Source organism: Erinaceus europaeus, unplaced genomic scaffold (assembly GCF_950295315.1).
Source record: "Erinaceus europaeus unplaced genomic scaffold, mEriEur2.1 scaffold_273, whole genome shotgun sequence".
Classification (NCBI taxonomy): Eukaryota; Metazoa; Chordata; class Mammalia; order Eulipotyphla; family Erinaceidae; genus Erinaceus; species Erinaceus europaeus.
The window spans coordinates 70,001-91,242 of NW_026647253.1; the positions used below are offsets into that span (position 1 = coordinate 70,001).

The 21,242-nt window shown below is 44.7% G+C and overlaps 1 protein-coding gene across 1 annotated transcript in view; it reads left to right on the forward strand.

Annotated features, from left to right (window-relative positions):
- The window catches only part of MROH2B (maestro heat like repeat family member 2B), a 79,928-nt gene that overhangs the window by 41,893 nt on the left and 16,793 nt on the right, over positions 1-21,242 (forward strand). Inside the window, exons 20-31 of the mRNA XM_060183867.1 lie at positions 639-746; positions 2,530-2,682; positions 4,322-4,348; positions 5,226-5,345; positions 5,814-5,893; positions 10,032-10,167; positions 10,261-10,356; positions 10,558-10,647; positions 10,975-11,095; positions 15,534-15,631; positions 16,609-16,761; positions 21,020-21,177. Of these exons, the coding sequence (XP_060039850.1) occupies positions 639-746; positions 2,530-2,682; positions 4,322-4,348; positions 5,226-5,345; positions 5,814-5,893; positions 10,032-10,167; positions 10,261-10,356; positions 10,558-10,647; positions 10,975-11,095; positions 15,534-15,631; positions 16,609-16,761; positions 21,020-21,177 (1,340 nt within the window). The remainder of the gene's footprint in view (positions 1-638; positions 747-2,529; positions 2,683-4,321; positions 4,349-5,225; positions 5,346-5,813; positions 5,894-10,031; positions 10,168-10,260; positions 10,357-10,557; positions 10,648-10,974; positions 11,096-15,533; positions 15,632-16,608; positions 16,762-21,019; positions 21,178-21,242) is intronic.

The window sequence follows — 21,242 nt, forward strand, 5'->3', positions numbered from 1 at the left end:
GTGTGTGAGTGTGTGTGTGAGTGTGTGTATGTGTGAGAGTGTGTGTGTGAGTGTGTGTGTGTGTATATGTGTGAGAGTGTGTGTGTGAGTGTGTGTGTGAGTGTGTGTATGTGTGAGAGTGTGTGTGTGAGTGTGTGTGTGTGAGTGTGTGTGTGTGAGTGTGTGTGAGAGTGTGTGTGAGAGAGTGTGAGTGTGTGTGTATATGTGAGAGTGTGTGTGTGAGTGTGTGAGTGGGGGGGAGTGTGTGTGTGAGTGTGTGTGAGTGTGTGTGTGTGAGAATGTGTGAATGTGTGTGAGTGTATGTGTGAGAGTGTGTGTGTCAGTGTGTATAGTGTGTGTAGTGTGTGTGAGTGTGTGTGTGTGTATGTGAGTATGTGTGTTTGAGAGAGTCTGTTTGAGTGTGTATGTGAGTATGTGTGTGTGTGTGTATGTGAGTATGTATGTGTGTGTGTGTGAGTGTGTATGTTTAATGCCACTTCCCTGATATTCCTCCTGACAATACATTCCACCAGGACAAGGAGCTTGGTCTGTTCCTTTCAGCGTCTAGAAGAAAGCCTGGTACATAATAGATGCTCAATAAACATGTGTTAAATGAGTCAGTGGTGAAACCCAAGATCTTACACCTTTTCTGATTTCAGGGAATAGCATCTATTATGGGATACTGTGCCGAGAACCATTTGGACACTGTTTTAAAAGCCCTTAAAACATTCCAAGATCAGGAAAACTTTTTCATGAATCGCTGCAAGGTAAAAATAATTAATAATAATAAATGAACAAAAGAATCATATTATAATTCAGAAGTGCTAAAGGCAGTCAAATACCATTCGAGTTCGCTTTTAATAGAACTGATTGGCATTTATTGCACAGAAAGTGAACATGACCAAAGGCACTATGGTCTGGCTCCTGACCCACCTGGCAAGTTTGGGCTCAGGAGACCCGTCCTGAGAGACGGACAGCCATGCTGAGACAGCCATCAGACTGCAACAATCAGCCCCCCACACTCTGGTGTGGAGCACTGGTTAGGTTCCAGCAACCTGTTTATCTTTGTCATGAAATCAGAGACATGAGAAGATTGTCTGTAACTACATTCCCAAGATCTTAAGTGATTAAAAATTGGTTTTGAAGAGTCTGAGAGGCCAAGAACTTGGATTTGGAGACTGAAGCTCCCTGCTACTTCAGAGTGATCTTAACCAAAGTGAATAGACTGTTGGCCTCTCCTGGCAGGGTGTGCCTGTGTGCGCCCCTGTCACTGATGTAGGCTTGTACTTCACGGTGACAAGTGCTGAGAGCCCCAGAGTCGTGGCCATTCCCATAATGATGGTGGTTCTCCAAGCACATTGCAGAGAGTCCTTGAAGAGGCAGAGCAAGACCCTCTCAAAAGATCCGCAAGGTCGAAACTGCTTTCATAATTATCCTAAAATCTTTCCCTTTTTGTTAATGACACTTCCTTTCAAAAGTGAAAAGCAATAATGATATCCAGACTATATGTCACGTTCCAAATCTATTACTTATACTAGCATGCAATACATATAAATAGTTTTATAAGACTATGTGAAAAAAAGCAAGATGATTAAAAATAGTAATAATCTCTTCCTCCAGGAGTTGTCATTAAAAACTCTGATTCCCTCAATTCTGTTACCCTCTTTCTCTCTCTCTCTCTCTCTCTCTCTCTCTCTCTCTCTCCACAGCTCTCTATATCCATTTATGTTTTCTTCTTTATTCTCTTCATTCTTGGAAAATCAGGAATTCACTTCAGGGCAAGCTGTCTCCAAGCTGTCTCTAAGTCCAAGCCCAGTCCCTGTCAGAATGGCCGGCCGCGTCACAAATCTCCGTTTTCTTCTGCCTCTGAGAAGACAGCAGGGACCCCATATGCATCTATGTTTGTCTAGTTGCTCAGGGCCTCAGAGGCTCCATATTCCTACTTCAAGTCCTGTCTGGTACATGCTTTGAGAACCACTGTCATGAAAGCAATAACTAAGACGTTGAAGCTCTTAGCACTGTTCGTCATTAGAAAATGTCATGTGGGACCAGGCAGTGGCGCACCTGGTTGAGCGCACACATTGCAGTGCACAAGGACCTGGGTTCGAGTCCCTGGTCCCCACCTGCAGGGGGAAAACTTCACGAGTGGCGGATCAGGGCTGATGGTGTCTCTCTCTCTCTCTTCCTTTCTATCTCCCCATGATGTCTCAGTTTCTGGTTGTCTCTATTCAATAAATAAATAAAGATAAAAAAATTTTAAAGTACAATTTAAAAAAAGGAAAAAAGAATAGAAAAATATCATGGGCAATGTTCCCCCTCCCCAGGGGAAAGGGATTTAGTAAGTGGAAATCAACATCGACCTCCTCACCATCACCTCTGTTAAAGTCTGGTGGCTTCAGAACATAATCCCAGGTGTTGGCATTCTGACAAGCAAGAGAGACGGTTTTAACCACCCCAGTCCCATTTCTTAAACTACTATATGGCTGAGAAAAAACACACCAAGTAAAACACATCTTCTTCAGCTGTATTCTTATCTTTCCTCCTCTTCAGGGCATTTTTTCTGGGAAAAAGCACTTGAGCAAGACCGACGTCATGGTGATCTACGGGTCTGTGGCCATTCACGCTCCCAGGAATCAGCTCCTCCCCAGACTGGAACAGGACATTGTCGCCCAAGTCCTGTCATTTTATACCCAGTGTTCTCAGGTAACGGCCCACACAGGGCTGCCTTGGTTTCCAGTCTGTGATGTCCAAACATTAGGAATCCATGCTCACAGGACTCTGGCCAGAGGAAAGGTAGGAGCTGAGGCACTCAAAAGATAAAAGCGTAGGAGCAGAAAACGTGATTAAGAAATAAAATCAGGGGAATCGGGCGGTAGTGCGGCGGGTTAAGCGCAGGTGACGCTAAGCTCAAGGACCGGCGTCAGGATCCCAGTTCGAGCCCCCGGCTCCCCACCTGCAAGCAGGTCCCTTCACAGGCGGTGAAGCAGGTCTGCAGGTGCCTGTCTTTCTCTCCCCCTCTCTGTCTTCCCCTCCTCTCTCCATTTCTCTCTGTCCTATCCAACAACAACGACATCAATAATAACTACAACAATAAAACAACAAGGGCAACAAAAGGGAATAAATAAATAAATAAATAAAATAAATTTTAAAAAAAAATAAAAGAAATAAAATCAGATTGTTTCTTTCTTGAAATCCACCTTCTCCCAATCCCCCACAGCCTTCTTTATCTGCTGAACTCTCCGTGACCTCGTGGAATTTAAATAGCCCATTCTCTGCTACTGTAGGCAAGGTTGCTTCTTCCTTCCTTGCAATAGTCTCTGGAATGTTGCTGCCGGTGGTTGTTCAAACTGCGCTGATAGTGGTAAACACTTAAAAGAGAGACTCACAGGTAGTGAGGCTCACACACAGGACTCCCTCCAAATGCTCAGCACTCCTGAGCAGGCCTAGGCCACACCACCTTGCACTACTTCTCACACTCATCCCAGCCACTCAGGCTCCCCAAGTTGTTCCTTACTTCTCCGACATAACTCCTCTGTCAAAATGCAATGTCTCGCTATAAAAATGAGGAAGAGGGAGTCGGGAGGTAGCACAGCAGGTTAAGCGCACGTGGCGTGAAGCGCAACCACCAGTGTAAGGATCCTGGTTCGAGCCCCCGGCTCCCCACCTGCAGGGGAGTCGCTTCACAGGCGGTGAAGCAGGTCTGCAGGTGTCTATCTTTCTCTCCCCCTCTCTGTCTTCCCCTCCTCTCTCCATTTCTCTCTGTCCTATCCAACAACGACAACAACAATAAATACAACAACAACAAAAGACAGCAAGGGCAACAAAAGGGAAAATAAATAAACTTAAAAATTTGAAACTAAGGGAGTCGGGCGGTAGTGCAGCGGGTTAAGCGCATGTGGCACGAAGCACAAGGACCAGCGGAAGGATCCCGGTTCAAGCCCCCGGCTCCCCACCTGCAGGGGAGTCACTTCACAGGCGGTGAAGCAGGTCTACAGGTGTCTGTCTTTCTCTCCCCCTCTCTGTCTTCCCCTCCTCTCTCCATTTCTCTCTGTTCTATCCAACAACGACATCAGTAACAACAACAAGAACTACAACAATAAAACAACAAGGGCAACAAAAGGGAATAAATAAATATTAAACAATATTAATAAATAAATAAATAAAAGGACTACTACTAAAAAAAAATTTGAAAATAAAATGAGGAAGAAGTTTAGTCCCTCTTCCCAGGCAAGAATGAAGGCCTTGCCTCACGGGTGCACGTCCGCTTGATGGACCTTCTTGCTGGGGTGAGGGGAGTCACTAACTGCTGGTTTCACCTCTGTATTTGCTTTTGGTTTTTTAGGTCCTGGGCATGGCGGTGGTGAACAAGGTAAGAGACAGATACACAGCTGAGTAAGTCTAAGCACAGACATCCTGACTTGGCTTGATTCCAGAGGAAAGGACCCCAACATGTAACACATTAATCCAATCTGAAATAAGGAATCTTCAATCCCATTTTGTCATAAGCAATGCAGTTATCTTTTTTATTGTATTTATTTATTTATTTATTTATTTATTTGATAGAGACAGCCAGAAATCAAGAGGGAAGGGGGATGATAGGGAGAGAAAAGAGAGAGAGAGAGAGACACCTGCAGCCCTGCTTCACCACTTGCAAACCTTTCCTCCCTGCAGGTGGGGACTGAAGGCTCGAACCTGGGTCCTTGGAGCATTGTAACATGTGTGCTCAACCAGGTGCGCCACCACCTGGTCCCAGTGTTATCTTTTTTAATTAGCAAAATCATTGGAATGGAATTAAACAAAAGAGAAATGAAAAATGCGCCATATGTGGCAATATGTAATGTTAAACTCTTATTTCAGAAGCGGATGAATGGATAGATAGATAGATAGATAGACAGACAGACAGACAGACTGACAGATAGATAGATAGATAGATAGACGGACAGATAGATAGAGGCAGAGGCAGGTATATCAGGTATTTGAGTACTTTGTTCGTTGTTTCCTACTACGGTTTATGGTCCAAAAATAAATAAAAAGTCAGAACGCCGCACCGTGGGATGGGGGGCTGGGGAGTGACTGACCTTTGATTCTCAGCTCCCCGCTGTGAGCATTTTAAAATGAGAGGAAGGGCCAAAGAAGACAGGAGTCTTTCCTGCCTCAGCACATCCTTCAAATACTTACCAAGTGTTTGCAGAGCCCGGGGTGGCGCCCAAGGCCTTGCCTCGCACTGGGAATTGTGTTTCCCTTAGGACATGGACCTGCAAATGAGTTTCACCAGAAGCATCACTGAAATCTGCATTGCGATCAAAGATGTTGGGGACCCCCAATTCAAGTTTTCCTACAAGGAGGAGCTGGTCGGTTATATGCTGGTGAGCGTGCGCAGAGGAAATGGACACAGGTCTAAACATTGCAGTACTACAGGGGTATGCTTGTCTGTCAGCAAACAAAAAAAGAGGGGCTGGGTGGTGGCGCACCTGGTTAAGTGCACAAGGACCCAGGTTCAAGTCCCTGGTCCCCATCTATGGGGGGGGGGGGGTGTGAAAGCTTTGCAAGTGGTGAAGCAGGGCTGCTGGTGTCTCTCTGTCTCTCTCCCACTCTACCTCCCCCTTCCTCTCAATTTCTGGCTGTCTCAAATAAATAAATAAAAGATAATGAAAAGACTTTTTAGAAAAAGAGCAGAACTCACCTGCACCAAGTCACGCTCTCTGACGTATATCTGAACAGGGGCACCCAACAGCTTGTTGAAGTTACGACTCTACATAACACACACACACACACACACACACACACACACACACACACTTCCTGGATTATTTCCCTTCCATTTGCCTTTGCAGAATTTCATCAGGGATGAGCCTCTGGACTCCTTAGCTAGCCCCATCCGGTGGAAAGCCTCAGTCGCCATCAGATACCTCAGGTAGAAAAAAAAAAAATCTCGTCATTCTCAAATGGAAAAAATATATATTTCCTTATCTGTGTGCTCCTGCCACTCAGCTGAGTCACCAGAGTAGACAATTAGAACGGTTGTTTTTTGTTTGTTTTGTATTGTTTTGTTTATTCATTACTGGGGGAATTAATGGTTTACATTCAACAGTAAGTACAATAGTTTGTACACGCATAACATTTCTCAGTTCTCCACATGACAATACAACCCCCACTAGGTCCTCTGTCATCTTTCTCCAGGACCTTGACTCTCCAAACACCCACCCACCCAGAGTCTTGGACACTGGTGCAACACACCAACTCCAGTCCAGGTTCTGCTTAGTGTTCCCCCTTCTGTTCTTATTCCTCAACTTCTATGAGTGGGATCATCCTATATTCATCCTTCTATTTTCAAAAAGATTTTTTTTGATTTTTGGTTTTTATTCCTCTTTCTGTAGTTATGGAATGACTAAGAGGGTGACCATTTAATGACTGACAAAGACTAAAGAGCTACTCAGAGAAATCCAATATATTGATATATGAGAAGAGAACTGAGGCTTCTGTGCAAATGGAAATTTTTCTTCCGAGATGTTACGCCGCTGGCAAATTATAATATTCCCATTAAAAACAGATGAAACCCCTAATAATATTCCACTTAACAGCAGCAGTAGGCCTGAGGGGAAAAAACAACAATTTGAAGCCACGTTTTAAAATAATATCTTCCCTGAGGTTATTAAAGCTCACTGCTAAAAGTTGGGGACTGTGAGAAAGTATGTTCAGTAATAAAAACCACCCCCAGCCCTTCTTTGCTCTGCATTTTGGTTTGTCTCCTTCAAGTCTTTATCTCTGATCCTGCTATTGGAGTAGAGTTGGGATTATACTCTGAAGATGATTTCTTCATCCTAGTTTTTTTCATTTCATCTTGCATACCCCCATGTTATTGTCAGTCCTTCATGAAGGTCTGCTTATTTAAAGTGTTTTTGTGTTGTTGTTTTTGTTTTGTTTGTTTGTTTTGTTGTTTGTTTTTACCTGCAAGGTTATCTCTGGGGCTCGGTATCTGCACTACGAATCCACTGCTCCTGTGGCCTTTTTTTTTTTTCCATTTTATTGGATAAGACAGAGAGAAATTGAGAGGGGAGGGGTTGATAGGGAGAGAAAAAGAAAGACACCTGCTGACCTGCTTCATCATTTGAGAAATGATCTACCCCATCCCCTCCATTGGAAGCTTCCCTATTCTTTTTTTTTAATATTAATTTATTTTCCCTTTTGTTGCCCTTGTTGCCCTTGTTGTTTTTTATTGTTGTAGTTATTATTATTGTTGTTGTTGTCATCATTGTTGAATAGGACAGAGAGAAATGGAGAGAGGAGGGGATGACAGAGAAGGGGAGAGACACCTGCAGACTTGCTTCACCGCTTGTGAAGCGACTCCCCTGCAGGTGGGGAGCTGGGGGCTCGAACCAGGATCTTTTTGCCGGTCCTTGCGCTTCGCGCCATGTACGCTTAACCCGCTGCGCTATCGCCCGACTCCCAGCTTCCTTATTCTTTATCCCTCTGGGAGTCTGGACCCAAACTCTTTATGGGGAGCAGAAGGTGGGAGGTCTGGCTTCCATCATGGCTTCTCCGCTGGACCTGGGTGTTGGCAGGTGGCTCCATCCTTCCAGGCTGTTCTATGTGTCCCCAGTGGGGCAGGGCTCTGGGGAGGGGAGGTCCTAGGACACATGGGTGAGGTTGTCTGTCCAGGGAGGTTTCTTCCATTCCAACTTTTATACCTTTGACATCTCTTTCATACCTGACTACAGTGATGAGGACCTCAAGGAATATACTGCGTGGTAACAGTGACAGTGGACATCCTTGTCTGGTCCCCGATTTTAAGATGCAAGCTTTGGCTTTTCCCCATTGAAAGTGATGTTGGTTGTGCGTTTGTCATATCCTTGACTGTGTTGAAGAATCAACTTTCTATTCCCAATTTCTGAAGCATTTTTATCATAAATGGATGTTGGATCTTGTCAAATTCATTTCAATTTATATGACCATGTGACTTTCACCTTTCTTTTTGTCGATATGGTGGATTACATTGATGGATTTGTGGATGTTGAACTAGCCCTGTTTCCCAGGGACAAATCCTACTTATTGTCCTCTTGATATGGCCATGCATTTGATTTGCCAAGATTCTGTTGCAGTTCTTTGCACCAATTTTTATGGGGAATAGAGGTCTAGCGTTTTCTTTTATGGTAGTCCTTTTCTAGGATCAGAGTGATGTTGGCCTCATATAGGGTATCTTATCTGGGAGTGATTCCCCCTCCTCAATTTTTTTTAGCTTCTCTTTTTAATATTAATTTATTTATTTTCCCTTTTGTTGCCCTTGTTTTTCATTGTTGTTGTAGTTATTATTGTCGTCGTTATTGATGTCATCATTGTTAGATAGGACAGAGAGAAATGGAGAGAGGAGAGGAAGACAGAGGGGGGGAGAGAAAGACAGACACCTGCAGACCTGCTTCACCACCTGTGAAGCGAGTCGACTCCCCTGCAGGTGGGGAGCCGGGGGCTGGAGCCGAGATCCTTACGCCAGTCCTTGTGCTTTGTGCCACCTGCGCTTAACCACCTGCTGCGCTACTGCCCGACTCCCCACCTCCTCAATTTAAGTGAGTTGTTCTTCAGGTGATTTTGTTGTTGTTGTTGTTGCTTTAACTCTGGGGAGTGATGTGTGGCAGCTGTGCTTCCTCTGGAAGTCCATTCCTTTTGAATTCCGAGAACTATTCCATATTGTGCATATACTATGTTTTGTTGATCCTTTATTCCGAGAACTATTCCATATTGTGCATATACTATGTTTCATTGATCCTTCTGAATTCCGAGAACTATTCCATATTGTGCATATACTATGTTTCGTTGATCCTTTATTTTGAGAACTATTCCATATTGTGCATATACTATGTTTCATTGATCCTTCTGAATTCCGAGAACTATTCCATATTGTGCATATACTATGTTTCGTGATCCATCCATCCACTATGGGCATTTGGCCTGTTCTCATGTTTTGACTATTACAAATAATGCTTCTACAAATGTGGATACGCAGATATCCCTTCCAAACACTTCTCTTGATCCTTTTGGGAATGTTTTTAATTTTTTGAGGAACTACACTGTTGCAAGGCATAGAAATCTTTATATCAGATATAATGAAAGCCCTCTAGATCTGACGTTCACTTACCTTCACACTGTGACTGGATGCTGCATGTTGAACATAAACTGTAACTCAAACGTTTATCTTCAAGTCATCCAGACAATAAAGGTGAGAAGACTGTTCAGAATATAGCGATACATCTATCGTTCTCAATAGAGACGTCCCGCATCCTCTGTGAGGGGACCGTTTCAACCTGCCCCGGCGGGGTTGTCATTTTTAATCTTTGCTCATTTGACAAGTGCTATTGTACTAACCTAATTTACACTCAGTCTTAAGTAGGACACTTCATGGTTATTGAACATTGTAACTTCCCAAGTGATGTCAAGATTTGTACATATTCTGATGGTGTCTTTTATAAATCACTGGCAGAAAAGAAGGAAGGAAGGAAGGAAGGAAGGAAGAAAGGAAGGAAGGAAGGAAGGAAGGAAGGAAGGAAGGAAAAGGGAAAGGAGAGGAGGGATAAAGGAACATCAGATGGAAGGTAGAAAGGAAAGGCAAGAGGAGGAAGAAAAGTAGAGAAGATGGGAGAGGAGAAGAAAGGAAGAAAGAATACTCCACTATTACTGGGGGAAAAAAACTTAGTTCTCCACATACTTAAAATCAATCTCTCTTACACACACAACACAAACACTCCACACACGTGTGCTGGAGAAAATGCAGATGACTGTAATCATAGGTCATACCATCAAGTGTTAATGCAAAACAAGTGATGATGTTTTGATCACTCTGATGGATTAAAACTGAGGCACATTGGCTGTGCTTACCCATAAAGTCTGAATCTACGTCCCCAGTCTTTCCCCATTGCTGTCACCACCTTCTTAAACATCCCAAAATGCCAGAGAATGTGTGTGACCTTTTCAGAGGTGATCAGCAGTCCTTGGGATCTCTACTGATCCATGCTTTGTCTGTCAACACAATATTCAGTCCTCTCTGTGGTCCTCTGTTTTAGCCAGCTGAATCCTCAGCTCTCTCTAAATGACCATCTTAATATTCTTGAAGAGAATATTCGGAGGCTCCTGCCCCTTCCACCTCTAGAAGAACTGAAAGATGACGGCCAGACGGATCAGGACAAAGAGCACATCCATGTATGCAGGGGTGAGGCCTTAGTATAATCAAGATCTGCAGTGCTATTTCGCGCTCTCCCTCAGCCTGAGGTCCCCACTCATGTCTGATTTCAGTTTCTCTATGAACGATCCATGGATGCCTTAGGAAAACTCGTGAGAACCATGATGTGGAACAACACTGATGGAGAAGACTGTCACGAGGTCTTTAACGTAAGCAGGGCTCGGCTCAATGCAGCCCTCCATCCCCGATCCCAGCTCTTCCCCAGGGAGACATCCCACCTGACCCACCCCCTCCACCACAGAGGTCAGTCCACCCGAACGGGGTGGCGGGTGGAGGTGAGCATCTTGTTCATAAGGAAATGAAGGGATGAGAAAACATTGAAGAAAGGATATTTGCTCTTTGACCAATAGCTTCTGCGAATGTGGCTTGTTTCACAAAAAGAGTGGGAGAGAGAAAGAGCCTTCCAGATCACCGCAAAAGTGCTGACAAGTGACATTGAGGTAAGTCGCACCCTAGAGCGAAGAGGCCAGACTGACAGCAGAGACCCAGGTCCCACAGTATCCAAAACTCCAGTGGCATGACCCCAATGCAGGGCACTTCCCAGAGGCCCATGCGAGTTGGCTCTCTCCTAACTCCAGAATGGGGCGGGCCAGTGCCCTAAAAGTAAGCAGATCAGCTGTCTTTGCAAACCTGTCTGCGTTTCGTACTACCCCTCAAAGGAGAAGCTCAGGGTTCAGAGTTCCTCCTGTAAGGGCAAGAGCAGGAGGCTCAACGCCCAGTGTCGGGAATACCCTGAGATGCCACCGAGCTGCCCCCGTGTTCTGCAGGCACCAGACAACTTTAAGATCGGCGCCCTGCTGGGTCTCCTGGCTCCTCACTCCTGTGACACCCTGCCCACCATCCGGCAGGCCTCTGCTAGCTCAGCTATCGGCCTGTTCTGTATGAAAGGTAAGGAGCCAAGCTGTCTCTAAGGCCTTGTAAAAACCATGGTGGCCAGCAGGTTGTTCCTGGAGGGCGGGAGCACTGCACTTGAGTCGTGGGACTACACCACTGTAGTCTCTTCATAAGCCACCATTCAGTCGCTGAGAAGAATGGAAGGGAAAGAAAAATGAGGGAGGGTGGGGGTGACAGCATCATGGTTATGCAAACAGACTCTCATGCCTGAGGCTCCTAAATCCCAGGTTCAATCCCTCACACCACCATAAGCCAGAGCTGAGCAGGGCTCTGGTGTTTCTCTGAGTGTGTCTCTCTCTGCATCTCCCTCAAAAATAAAAAAATTAATAAAAAAAAAAGAAAAAGAAAAATGAGGGAAAGATGAGAAAGTCACAAGTGAAGATATCTGTTTTAGAGGGTTATATGAAAAGGTTTTCATGCTTAAGATACCAAAGGTCTCAGGTTCAATCCCCAGTGCTATCAGATTAAGCCAGAGTTGGTTAAAAAAAAAATTCGGAGGGGCTGAGAGGTAGCGCAGTGGGTTAAGTGCACGTGGCACAAAGCACAAGGACCGGCGTAAGGATCCCAGTTCAAGCCCCCAGCTCCCCACCTGCAGGGGAGTCGCTTCACAGGCGGTGAAGCAGGTCTGCAGGTGTCTGTCTTTCTCTCCTCTCTGTCTCCCCCTCCTCTCTCCATTTCTCTCTGTCCTATGCAACAACAACAGCTATGACAATAATAACAACTACAAGTGCAACAAGGGCAACAAAATGGGGAAAAATAGCCTCCAGGAGCAGTGGATTCGTAGTGCAGGCACTAAGCCCCAGCAACAACCCTGGAGACAAAAAAAAAAGTTTTATTGCTTTCATTCTTCTCCTTGTTTCTTGTTTTTCCTCCTCCTTCCTTCTCTCTCTCTCTCCCTCTCTCTCTCTCTCCCTCTCTTTCCAGTTCAGATATCCTGAGTTGCAGACTTTAATTATGTCATAGCATTGGTCTCTCCTGGATCTGAAACAAGCCACTTTTTTCTTTGATGGTTCTGTTTTTCTGTTTTAAAAAATAATGGTAATAGCACCAAAACATCAGCAAAGATCCATTAAAGGAGGTAAAAATGATTTCACTGCGTCTGGTGAAAATTTCTGGGCAATTGGGTGTATTAGTGATGTTTCCACTAGTCCACGGTTTTCTCTGGGAGGAAACCGCACTCCTATTACAGTGCTGAGTGACAAAAACAGCTTCTTGGAGGATTTTCCAGTTTACAAAGCAGGACCTCTGGCTGCTCTCAGAATTCATGTAAATAACTGTCAGTAGCTATTAAGTGTGAGATATTTAAAATCTCAGTCTCTGGGTGAAACTAACCATCAGGGCCCCCTTTCCTAGTTAAATAACAGGTGATTTGCTGAGGACAGTTCTGTACTGTGTGTGTGACCAGATCTGCCTACATAGACCGAGTACAGCTAGAACGGGGTCTGTAGGCTGAATGCTGCCTCAGGCCCAAATTCAGCTCTTCATCTCGTTAGGTATTCAGGAAACTATGTGCCCAGCTCTGTTCCGATGGTGGGGGGGACATTGTGATTACAACTCAAAGATTCACATGAGAACATCGGGTTATGGTTTGCTTTCACTCAGACAGAGAAACTGAACAACTGGGTGAAACATGTGAAACAAAAGTCAACTTCTAGGACATAAGACAACTTAGGGGCTACCTCGGGGTGGGGGAGAGGGGAAGGGCAGAGCTGAAGTTTTCATGGTGTGATGTCAGTGATCCCATTTTAAATAAATTTTTTTAATGCACATGATGTTAAGTGCAATGTAACGTTAATTTAAAAAAAAAGTAAAGATACATATGTATAAACATTTTGGCTGTAATTCATTATCTCCCCAGCCCCCAGTGAAATCAACTGTAAAGAAAAGTGTCTTAAAGGCAAATGGTAGTATTTGGTTCAAGAGACGGGTTTTTCTGTCTAAAAGAAAAATAGATATTTTAGCAGAGTCAGAGTAGGTATGAAAATCCCTTGGGATATGGTAAGATAGTTCACTAAAGAATGTTTTTACCGAGCCAGGGGAAAAAAATTTTTTTGTTTGTGATAACAAAAAAACCCTTCCAGTGAGAATGAAGTGCAGCAGAAAGGGGACTCATGGGAAGGAAGGGACTGGACTCTTGTTACTAGTCTACCCATAGTCTACTTTATTTCCCTGAAACCAGCAAAATTCAACCTCTTGAACCCTATCATTAGCCAAAAAAAAGCAGATTCTATATTTCATTCCTCACGTTAAGTTGCTTTTCTTCATTGATGAGGTAAGCATGGCAGAGAATAACAATAATTATTAAGTCCCTACTAAATGCAAGTAACTAAGGTGATGTTAAACAAAATACTCATTCCTGCTCACTGGTACTGCTCAACTTTCAATTGATTTAACTGACATAACGTCATCTTGACTAAAATGACCACAGTACCTCTAGTTAGCATCTATCTTCAAACAGTCACAAAGTTTTCTAGTGATAACTTCTTTTTTTAATTTTTTAAATTTTTTATTTATAAAAAGGAAACATTGACAAAACCATAGGATAAGAGGGGTACAACTCCACACAGTTCCCACCACCAGAACTCAGTATCCCATCCCCTCCCCTGATAGCTTTCCTATTCTTTATCCCTCTGGGAGTATGGACTCAAGGTCATTGTGGGATGCAGAAGGTGGAAGTTCTGGCTTCTGTAATTGCTTCCCCACTGAACATGGGTGTTGGCAGGTGGATCCATACTTCCAGCCTGCCTAGTGGGGAAGGGCTCTGGGGAAGCAGAGCTCCAGGACACATTGGTGGGGTTGTCTGTCCAGGGATGCCTGGTCAGCATCATGCTGACATCTGGAACCTGGTGGCTGAAAAGAGAGTTAACATACACAGCCAAATTGTTGATCAATCATGAACCTAAAGTCTGAAATAGTGCAGATGGAATGTTGGGGGGTCCTACATTTTGTAGATAGCTAGCAGGCATATTTTAGTTATATTCCAAAGGGCCTGTGGCTATACTAGTCTTTCTTCTTTTTTTTTCCCCCCTGAACCTGAAATCTGATATGCAGGTGGATCCAAGTTATTGTCTGGGGAGATGATGTCATGGCTGGAAAAAGGACCAGAAAGCTGGATCAAGAAAGAGAGTAGCTCCCAAATATGGGAAAGGGGTATAAATATTGTTGACTATAAACCCCATCGATTTGATGTGGCCTGGAGCCCATATTAGCTTAGGAGCCTGTGTGACCTCTGCATCCCTGTAGATCTGAGCTCACATTCTGTGGTCATGAGTAGGAATGTTCCAAGCTGCCCCAATATCAGGACCCGTCTTCCTCAGGTGTAGCACAGGGTATGTTGTCCAGCCTCCCTTCGGAGGATAGAACATTGTCTGCCGTTATTGATCCAAGTTGAGGACAAGGTCCTATAGGGGCCCACAAAGGGGTCTATTGTGTTGTTCCAGTCTCTTCCTTTCTGTGTGTTCTCTCTCCCTCTCTCCCTGATGATCTGAAATAAAAGGAATAAGAAGTCAATAGAAGAAGACTCTGCTTACCACTAGCCCAGTGGACGCAAGTCTGGGAGGAATAGAGTTACAGGGGTGGGGCCCTCAAAACAAGTAATAGATAAAACATCTCAAAACAAGTAATAGATAAAAATTAAAAGATAAACTTTATCGGATACATGATTTGCAAATACTTCCTCACGTTCAGCGGGTTGCTGTTCCACCAGTTTTGCAGGGTGGAATCTGAAACAAAGACGTTTGCCAATTACTGGAGTTATTGGTGATAGTGCGCTGGGCCATGAGTCCCAGGCTGACTCTGAAATCCACATGCGCTCCGTTGAACTAAACTGTCTTTCTCAAAGTGGGTCAGGTGTTACTCTCCACAGCTAGGACAATGAATGCAGACCAGAAGTCATTGCCTTGAGCTCTACGTTTGTAAACCCATTTCCACAACTACTTACGCTTGCTGGTGTCAGCTTCTTACTAAAGGACTCTTCATTCACTCCAGTGTCACTCCACTACTGCGCAGTGGAGCTGCTGAAGAAACATCAATGTAATGAGGGAGTAAGGGCCTGGGCACTGACGTCAGGACAGATCATGGTTCAAACCCCAACTCCTCTAGGTTCATCCACTGGATGACGATGGTCAACTAATTTCACATCTCTCTCTCACAATTTCCTCATATGGGGAATTGGGATTATCAGAGAACAAGCTACCTTACTTAGATGGTGTCTATGAGTCAGAACGGAAACTGATGTTGTAGCTGGAACATGGCGCCCAACATGGAGGGCCTACTTGGGCATGTACTTGGGCCCTATTTGTCCATAAGCTCCCCAGCTCACCAGACAGCCTAGTGAGCATATTAAAGGTGTCCAGCAGCATTAAAACAGAACCAGGCTTTGCACTCTCTGTAGGGCCTTGACACTCACCTCTGCCCCCTGCTTGGATTCCAGGTATTCATCTGGAACTGGAAAGACTGCAAGGTTTGCAGGAAGGGCTGGAATGTGCTGATGAACAGATTCAGATCCAGATTTCTTCTAAATTGGCAAAGGTAACCGGTATGGATGTGGAGGAGAGACCCAGGGGGGTAGAGTCTTTTCTGAGTAGATTTCTAAGTGAGCGAGCTAGATCCCACTGTGTAGGAGGGCTACAGTCTCGTCTTTCCAGCTAATAGAGAACTTTGTCCTGCCAGTTGTTAATTGTGGATATGCATACCCCATAAACACTGGCCACTGGCCATCTCAGATCCTACAGCCTTTTTTATCGGGGGCCCACTTTAGTGGTAGAAGAGGAGGCAGAGGGAAGAAAGCTGGAATCTGCAGAAGCACTCTGAGTGCACTGACTGAAGCTGCAGATAAAGAGATACCATATGCTTCCTCTTAGAATTGTGAGAACTGGTTGATAAATTCACCCAGGTTTTCAATTTACCTGCTAGGTCCTGTGAGACTACCATTTTCCAGACTTTGCTCTAAACTCTGAGAATAGATAAGACAAAATACTGGCCTCAGTTGAGCCTGTGTCTAGCAGAGGGAGTCAGACAGATAAATAACATGGCAGGTAACAACTGAACAAAATAAAGCTGATAAGAGAGGTATCTTTTCCAAGAGGATATGTGGAAAGAAGAACGTCAGAGACAGCTGGACAAGAATACCCCCGGGTGGAAGGGAAGTAGCATTGAGCTTGGGCTAAAGAAAGAAGTGAGTAATGAGGTTCAAGACTGTCAGGGTCAACGTGGGGGTCTTCCTTCCGGGACTTGTGAAGGAGCTTATCTCAACCTGAAATGAAAAAGCTCGCTGAGAGTTTTCATCGTAAAAGTCAAGGACACTGTGTGCACTTGTGCTGGTTGTGAAATACACACACTCTCTGTGTTATTTGGCAGTTTATCTAGTTCCCATGATCTGACACGTTCCAGCTGTTTGACGGCCCAGTGGCTTCTGATATCCTAAAGCAAAGAGAAGGGCTGTGTTTCAGAAAGCCAAGTGTGAAGGGAGGTGGGTATAACCTAAGTCTCTCTGGGTGCATTCTCAGATCGTCAGCAAGCTGATTCCATGTGAAGACATTATCATGTTCTTGGAAGAAACCCTGGATGGTCTGGAGAGTCTGAGCCCCAAGTGTACAAGGGCCTGTGGCATCTGGATGACCACTGCCCTGAGGGAGCACGGAGCTGAGCTGGAAGATCAGGTGAGCCCACAGCCAGCTTGACGGTTGACCAGAACCTCAACAACCCGCGTGCCAATCCCATTGCTGCTTCTCACAGGACTTGCAAGCAGACATTCTGTATAGTTCTGGTCCCCAGAGGCTGAAATCACAGAGGCACAACTGTCCTTTGATGGATTACAGGCAAGAACATGTTCAGCTTGAAGGGTCCTTCGTAGACACCCAAGTGGGCTACTAACAGCCCAGCTGTCCTGAGCGCCTGTCTCCACCTGCTGCCATTGTCTGTCTGCCCTGTGACCATAAAAGTCTTTGTATTCGTGATTTAACACTGATTTACAAAATTACAAGACAGCAGGGGTACAACTCCATACCATTCTCACCACCAGAGTTCTGGATCCCCAGTCCCTCCACTGAAAGCTCCAGCAGTTCTCTTAAGGTTATAGATATGGGTTAACTATTATTTATACAACTATCTGTCTATATTTGTGTAGATTTGCCCGTATTTTCCTATGGTCCCATCTTCTCTTCCTTTCCAAGTCACACCTACACCTATTACTACATCCACATGTCCCTCCCTTTTTTCCTCTTCTCTCTGATGGAGTTGGACTTCAGAGCCCTCTGGTCATCTTTCCCCTGTCATTTCTCCCCCAGTGGGAATATAGATTATTTGGGAGGTGTCAAAGGCGGCAGTTCTTGCTTCTATAATTGCTTCTGCAATGGACTTGGGCATTGACAGGCCAGCCCATAACCCCAGGCTGTTTCTATCTTTCCCCAGTTGTGCAGGGCCCTGTGTTGGGAAATTGTGCAAATGTGGTTGAACATTGGCAGGGCCCACAAACCACCATATTTCCATGCAATTATTATTTATATACCAATCTTCTGCTTTGTCTTAGAAATGACTAGAGGTGAGGTTCCAGGACACACTGGTGACGTTGTCTGCCCAGGGAGGTCAGGATAGAATCATGGTAGTGTCTGCAACTTGGTGGCTGAAAGGCAGCAAGATATAAAGCAGGACAAAATGGTTAATGAGCAGGAACAAAAAGCAGGAATAGATCAGATGAGAATGGGGGGGAGTCGGGCGGTAGCGCAGGGGATTAAGCGCACGTGGCACAAAGCGCAAGGACCAGCAGAAGGATCCCGGTTCGAGCCCCCGGCTCCCCACCTGCAGGGGAGTCGCTTCACAGGTGGTGAAGCAGGTCTGCAGGTGTCTGTCTTTCTCTCCCCCTCTCCGTCTTCGCCTCCTCTCTCCATTTCTCTCTGTCCTATCTAACAGCAATGACAACAATAACAACAATAATAACTACAATAACGAAAAACAACAAGGGCAACAAAAGGAAAAATAAATAAATCTTAAAAATTTTTTAAAAGAGAGAGAGAATAGGGATCCTAGCATGGAAGGAAGCTAGGAAGTCCGTTTTAGGCATGCTCCTAGGGTCCCATGACTATCATAGTTTTTTTTTTTTTTTTTTGCTTGAGTTAATAGCTAACTTGGAATTGAGCAAAAATACTGTCTGGGAAGATGGTGTCAGAGAAGAGAAAGGGGCTGGAAAGCTGGATTAGAGCAGAGAGTAGCTCCCATTCTTTATCATAAAATCTTTACAGACTATTATTCTCTGACTGGAGTAAGCAACTCAGACACAGACGCATCCAAATTACAGGAAATTCTGCTGCTACTTTTCCTGGCTGTCAGGGGAGTTTCTGTCCTCACTGCCACTTGTTTGTTGTCTTATAAGGACGTCTGTTGGCAGGGAGCTGCCTGAGGGAAACATCTTCAATCCTTCTCCGTAGAGCTAAGTTGGGTGAACAACTCAGTTGGATTTAAACCCAAGAGGTGTGCTGAAGAGTTCCCAACAGCAGTGGCCTCCCCTGCCTCTTGGAGTCCCAAACAGAATGCAGTGACAGTATCTGAAGGTTAAGGAAGTCTCCAGAGCCTACAGCCAACCATTCAAAATTAAAGAATTCTCTAAAACATGACTTTTGTGTAAGGGAATTAGAAATTATTTCTGGGGACTGGTGGTGGTGCACCTGGTTGAGTGCACATGTTACAGTGCACAAGGATGCAGGTTCGAGCCCCTGATGCCCACCTACAGATGGAAAGCTTTGCATGTGGTGAAGCAGGACTGCAGCTGTCTCTCTGTCTCTCTCCTTCTCTCCCTCTCTATCTCCCCTATCCTCTCAATTTCTGACTGCCTCTATCCAATAAATAAAGATTTTTTAATTATTTCTGTGCTTACCGCTTTCTTCTAGGTTTTTTTTTTCCTTTTTTAAATTTTTTGTCAGTGGTTTAATAATGGTTTACAAGGTTATAGGGTTAGACCTCCCATCTTCTGCACCCCATAAAGAACTTGGGCTCATACTCCCTAGAGGGACAGAGAAGCTTCCAGTGGGGGATGGGACATGGAACTTTGATGCTAGGAAGTGTACTGGCATTGTACCCCTGTTTATGTTACAATCTTATCATCATTATTAAATCACTAATTAGAGCATTTTAGTTATAAGCTTCTAGTTCCACGCGGCAGCCACTGTCAGATTTCTGTGACACTCCCCAGCACACACACTGACCGCCGTAGCTCTTACTGGGTCTTAGAGGCAGTTTGGGCACTTTTTATTTTATTTTATTTTATTTTTGCAAATGCATGTATTTCAACTTCCAATATCCCACATCTGAGTGAAACCCTCCAGTCATCTGGTACTCATCTTTCAGTTCCTTACATTCAAGATTTTTTTTTTAGATTCTTTTTTTAATATTTATTTATTCCCTTTTGTTGTCCTTGTTTTATTGTTGTTGTCGTTATTGGATAGGACAGAGAGAAATGAAGAGAGGAAGAGGAGAGAGAGAGAGAGAGAGAAAGACACCTGCAGACCTGCTTCACCGCCTGTGAAGCGACTCCCTGGCTGGTGGGGAGCCAGGGGCTCGAAATGGGATCCTTACACCGGCCCTTGCACTTTGCACCATTTGTGTTTAACTCCCTACATTCAAGTTTTTTTCAGAAACCTTTTTTGAGAATATGCAGTGCAGCTGACACTGGGGTAGTTATGGCAGAAGCAACGGCTAATAAATTTGGAATATTTGTGGAGGGTTTTGTATTTAGCAAAAGTGGAAGTTGTTCATGTGATAAGCAAATACTTACAAAAGGAACATAAAACTTCTCCAAATAGCATTAAAATAGGACTATCTGATAATCATGTTTTAATGATGTTTTGCTTTGTTTGACCAGAGTACTGCTCAGTTCTGGTGGTTCCAGTAATGACACCTGGTACCTCTCATTCAGATTCAGTGCCCTGCCACTAGGCTATCTCCATAGCCCTGAAAATGTTATATTTAACCCAAACATGTCTACCTAAAATAAGCAATAAGAGTATCAGAAACACGCTTACATTAGCATAAAGACATACTGTGCCTCTTATCAAAAATCCAAAAGTGTGTCACCATCCCTGTTGCCCTTGGCCTTGGCCTTGGTTAAGTGTATCCATTACAGTGCACAAGTGCACAAGGACCCAGGTTCAAGCCCCTGGCCCCCACCTTCAAGGGGACAGCCTCACGAGTGGTGAATCAGGGCTGCAGGTGTCCTCTGTCTGTCTCTCTCTCTCCCTCTCAACTCCCCCCTCAGTTTCTCTATGTCTCTATCAAATAAAATAAGTTTTTTTAAGAAAGCATCTATAAGCATATATATGTGACCTTCATTGTCTTGTGGGATACGGCTTCATCTTTTCTATTAAGCTGTCTTCCATTCACCCACCTCATTATTTTTTTACAAGTGATTTAATCAGGATGAACAAGATTGTAAGATCACAGGGGGACAATCCCACACAGTTCCCACCACCAGAGTTCCGTGTCCCCTCCCCTCCACTGGAAGCTTCCCTGTTCTTTATCCCTCTGGGAGTCTGGACCAGAATTCTTTATGGGGAGCAGAAGGTGGGAGTTCTGGCTTCTGTCACTGCTTCTCCGCTGGACATGGGTGTTGGCAGGTGGATCCACCCCCCCAGCCTGTTTCTCTTCTCTCACTAGTGGGGCCGGGCTCTGGGGAGGGGAGGCTCCAGGACACTGGTGAGCCTTGAGTGCCCAGTGTCAGAACATTGTCTTATTCCAGAAGTCCTTTCTGTTTGTTTGTACACAGGCGTTCACATTGTCTTACAGTGTATTACATAAAGAAACATCTGTAAGTCCTCAGTCACCCATGCAGAACGTGTCTCTTGTATCAGAGATACTTTGTATCTCCGAGCCCTTATTGAAAAGGGAAAAGAGCAAACTTAACGCTTGATTTCGCTTTGTGCCGCCTAGGTGCTGGAGATGCTGAGCATCATTTATCACCACATGCCGGTCCTCCGGCAGAAAGAGGAAAGTTTCCCCTTTGTCCTGGAAGCCATCAGCCAGATTGCCAGCTTCCACATGGAGGCCGTTGTTTCCAACCTGTTGCTAAAGCCTCTGCCTTTTGACAGGTAGATGCTGACTGGACCGGTCCCTTCTCCTAGCAAAAGTCACTGTGCTAGGAAGGAGGGGGAAA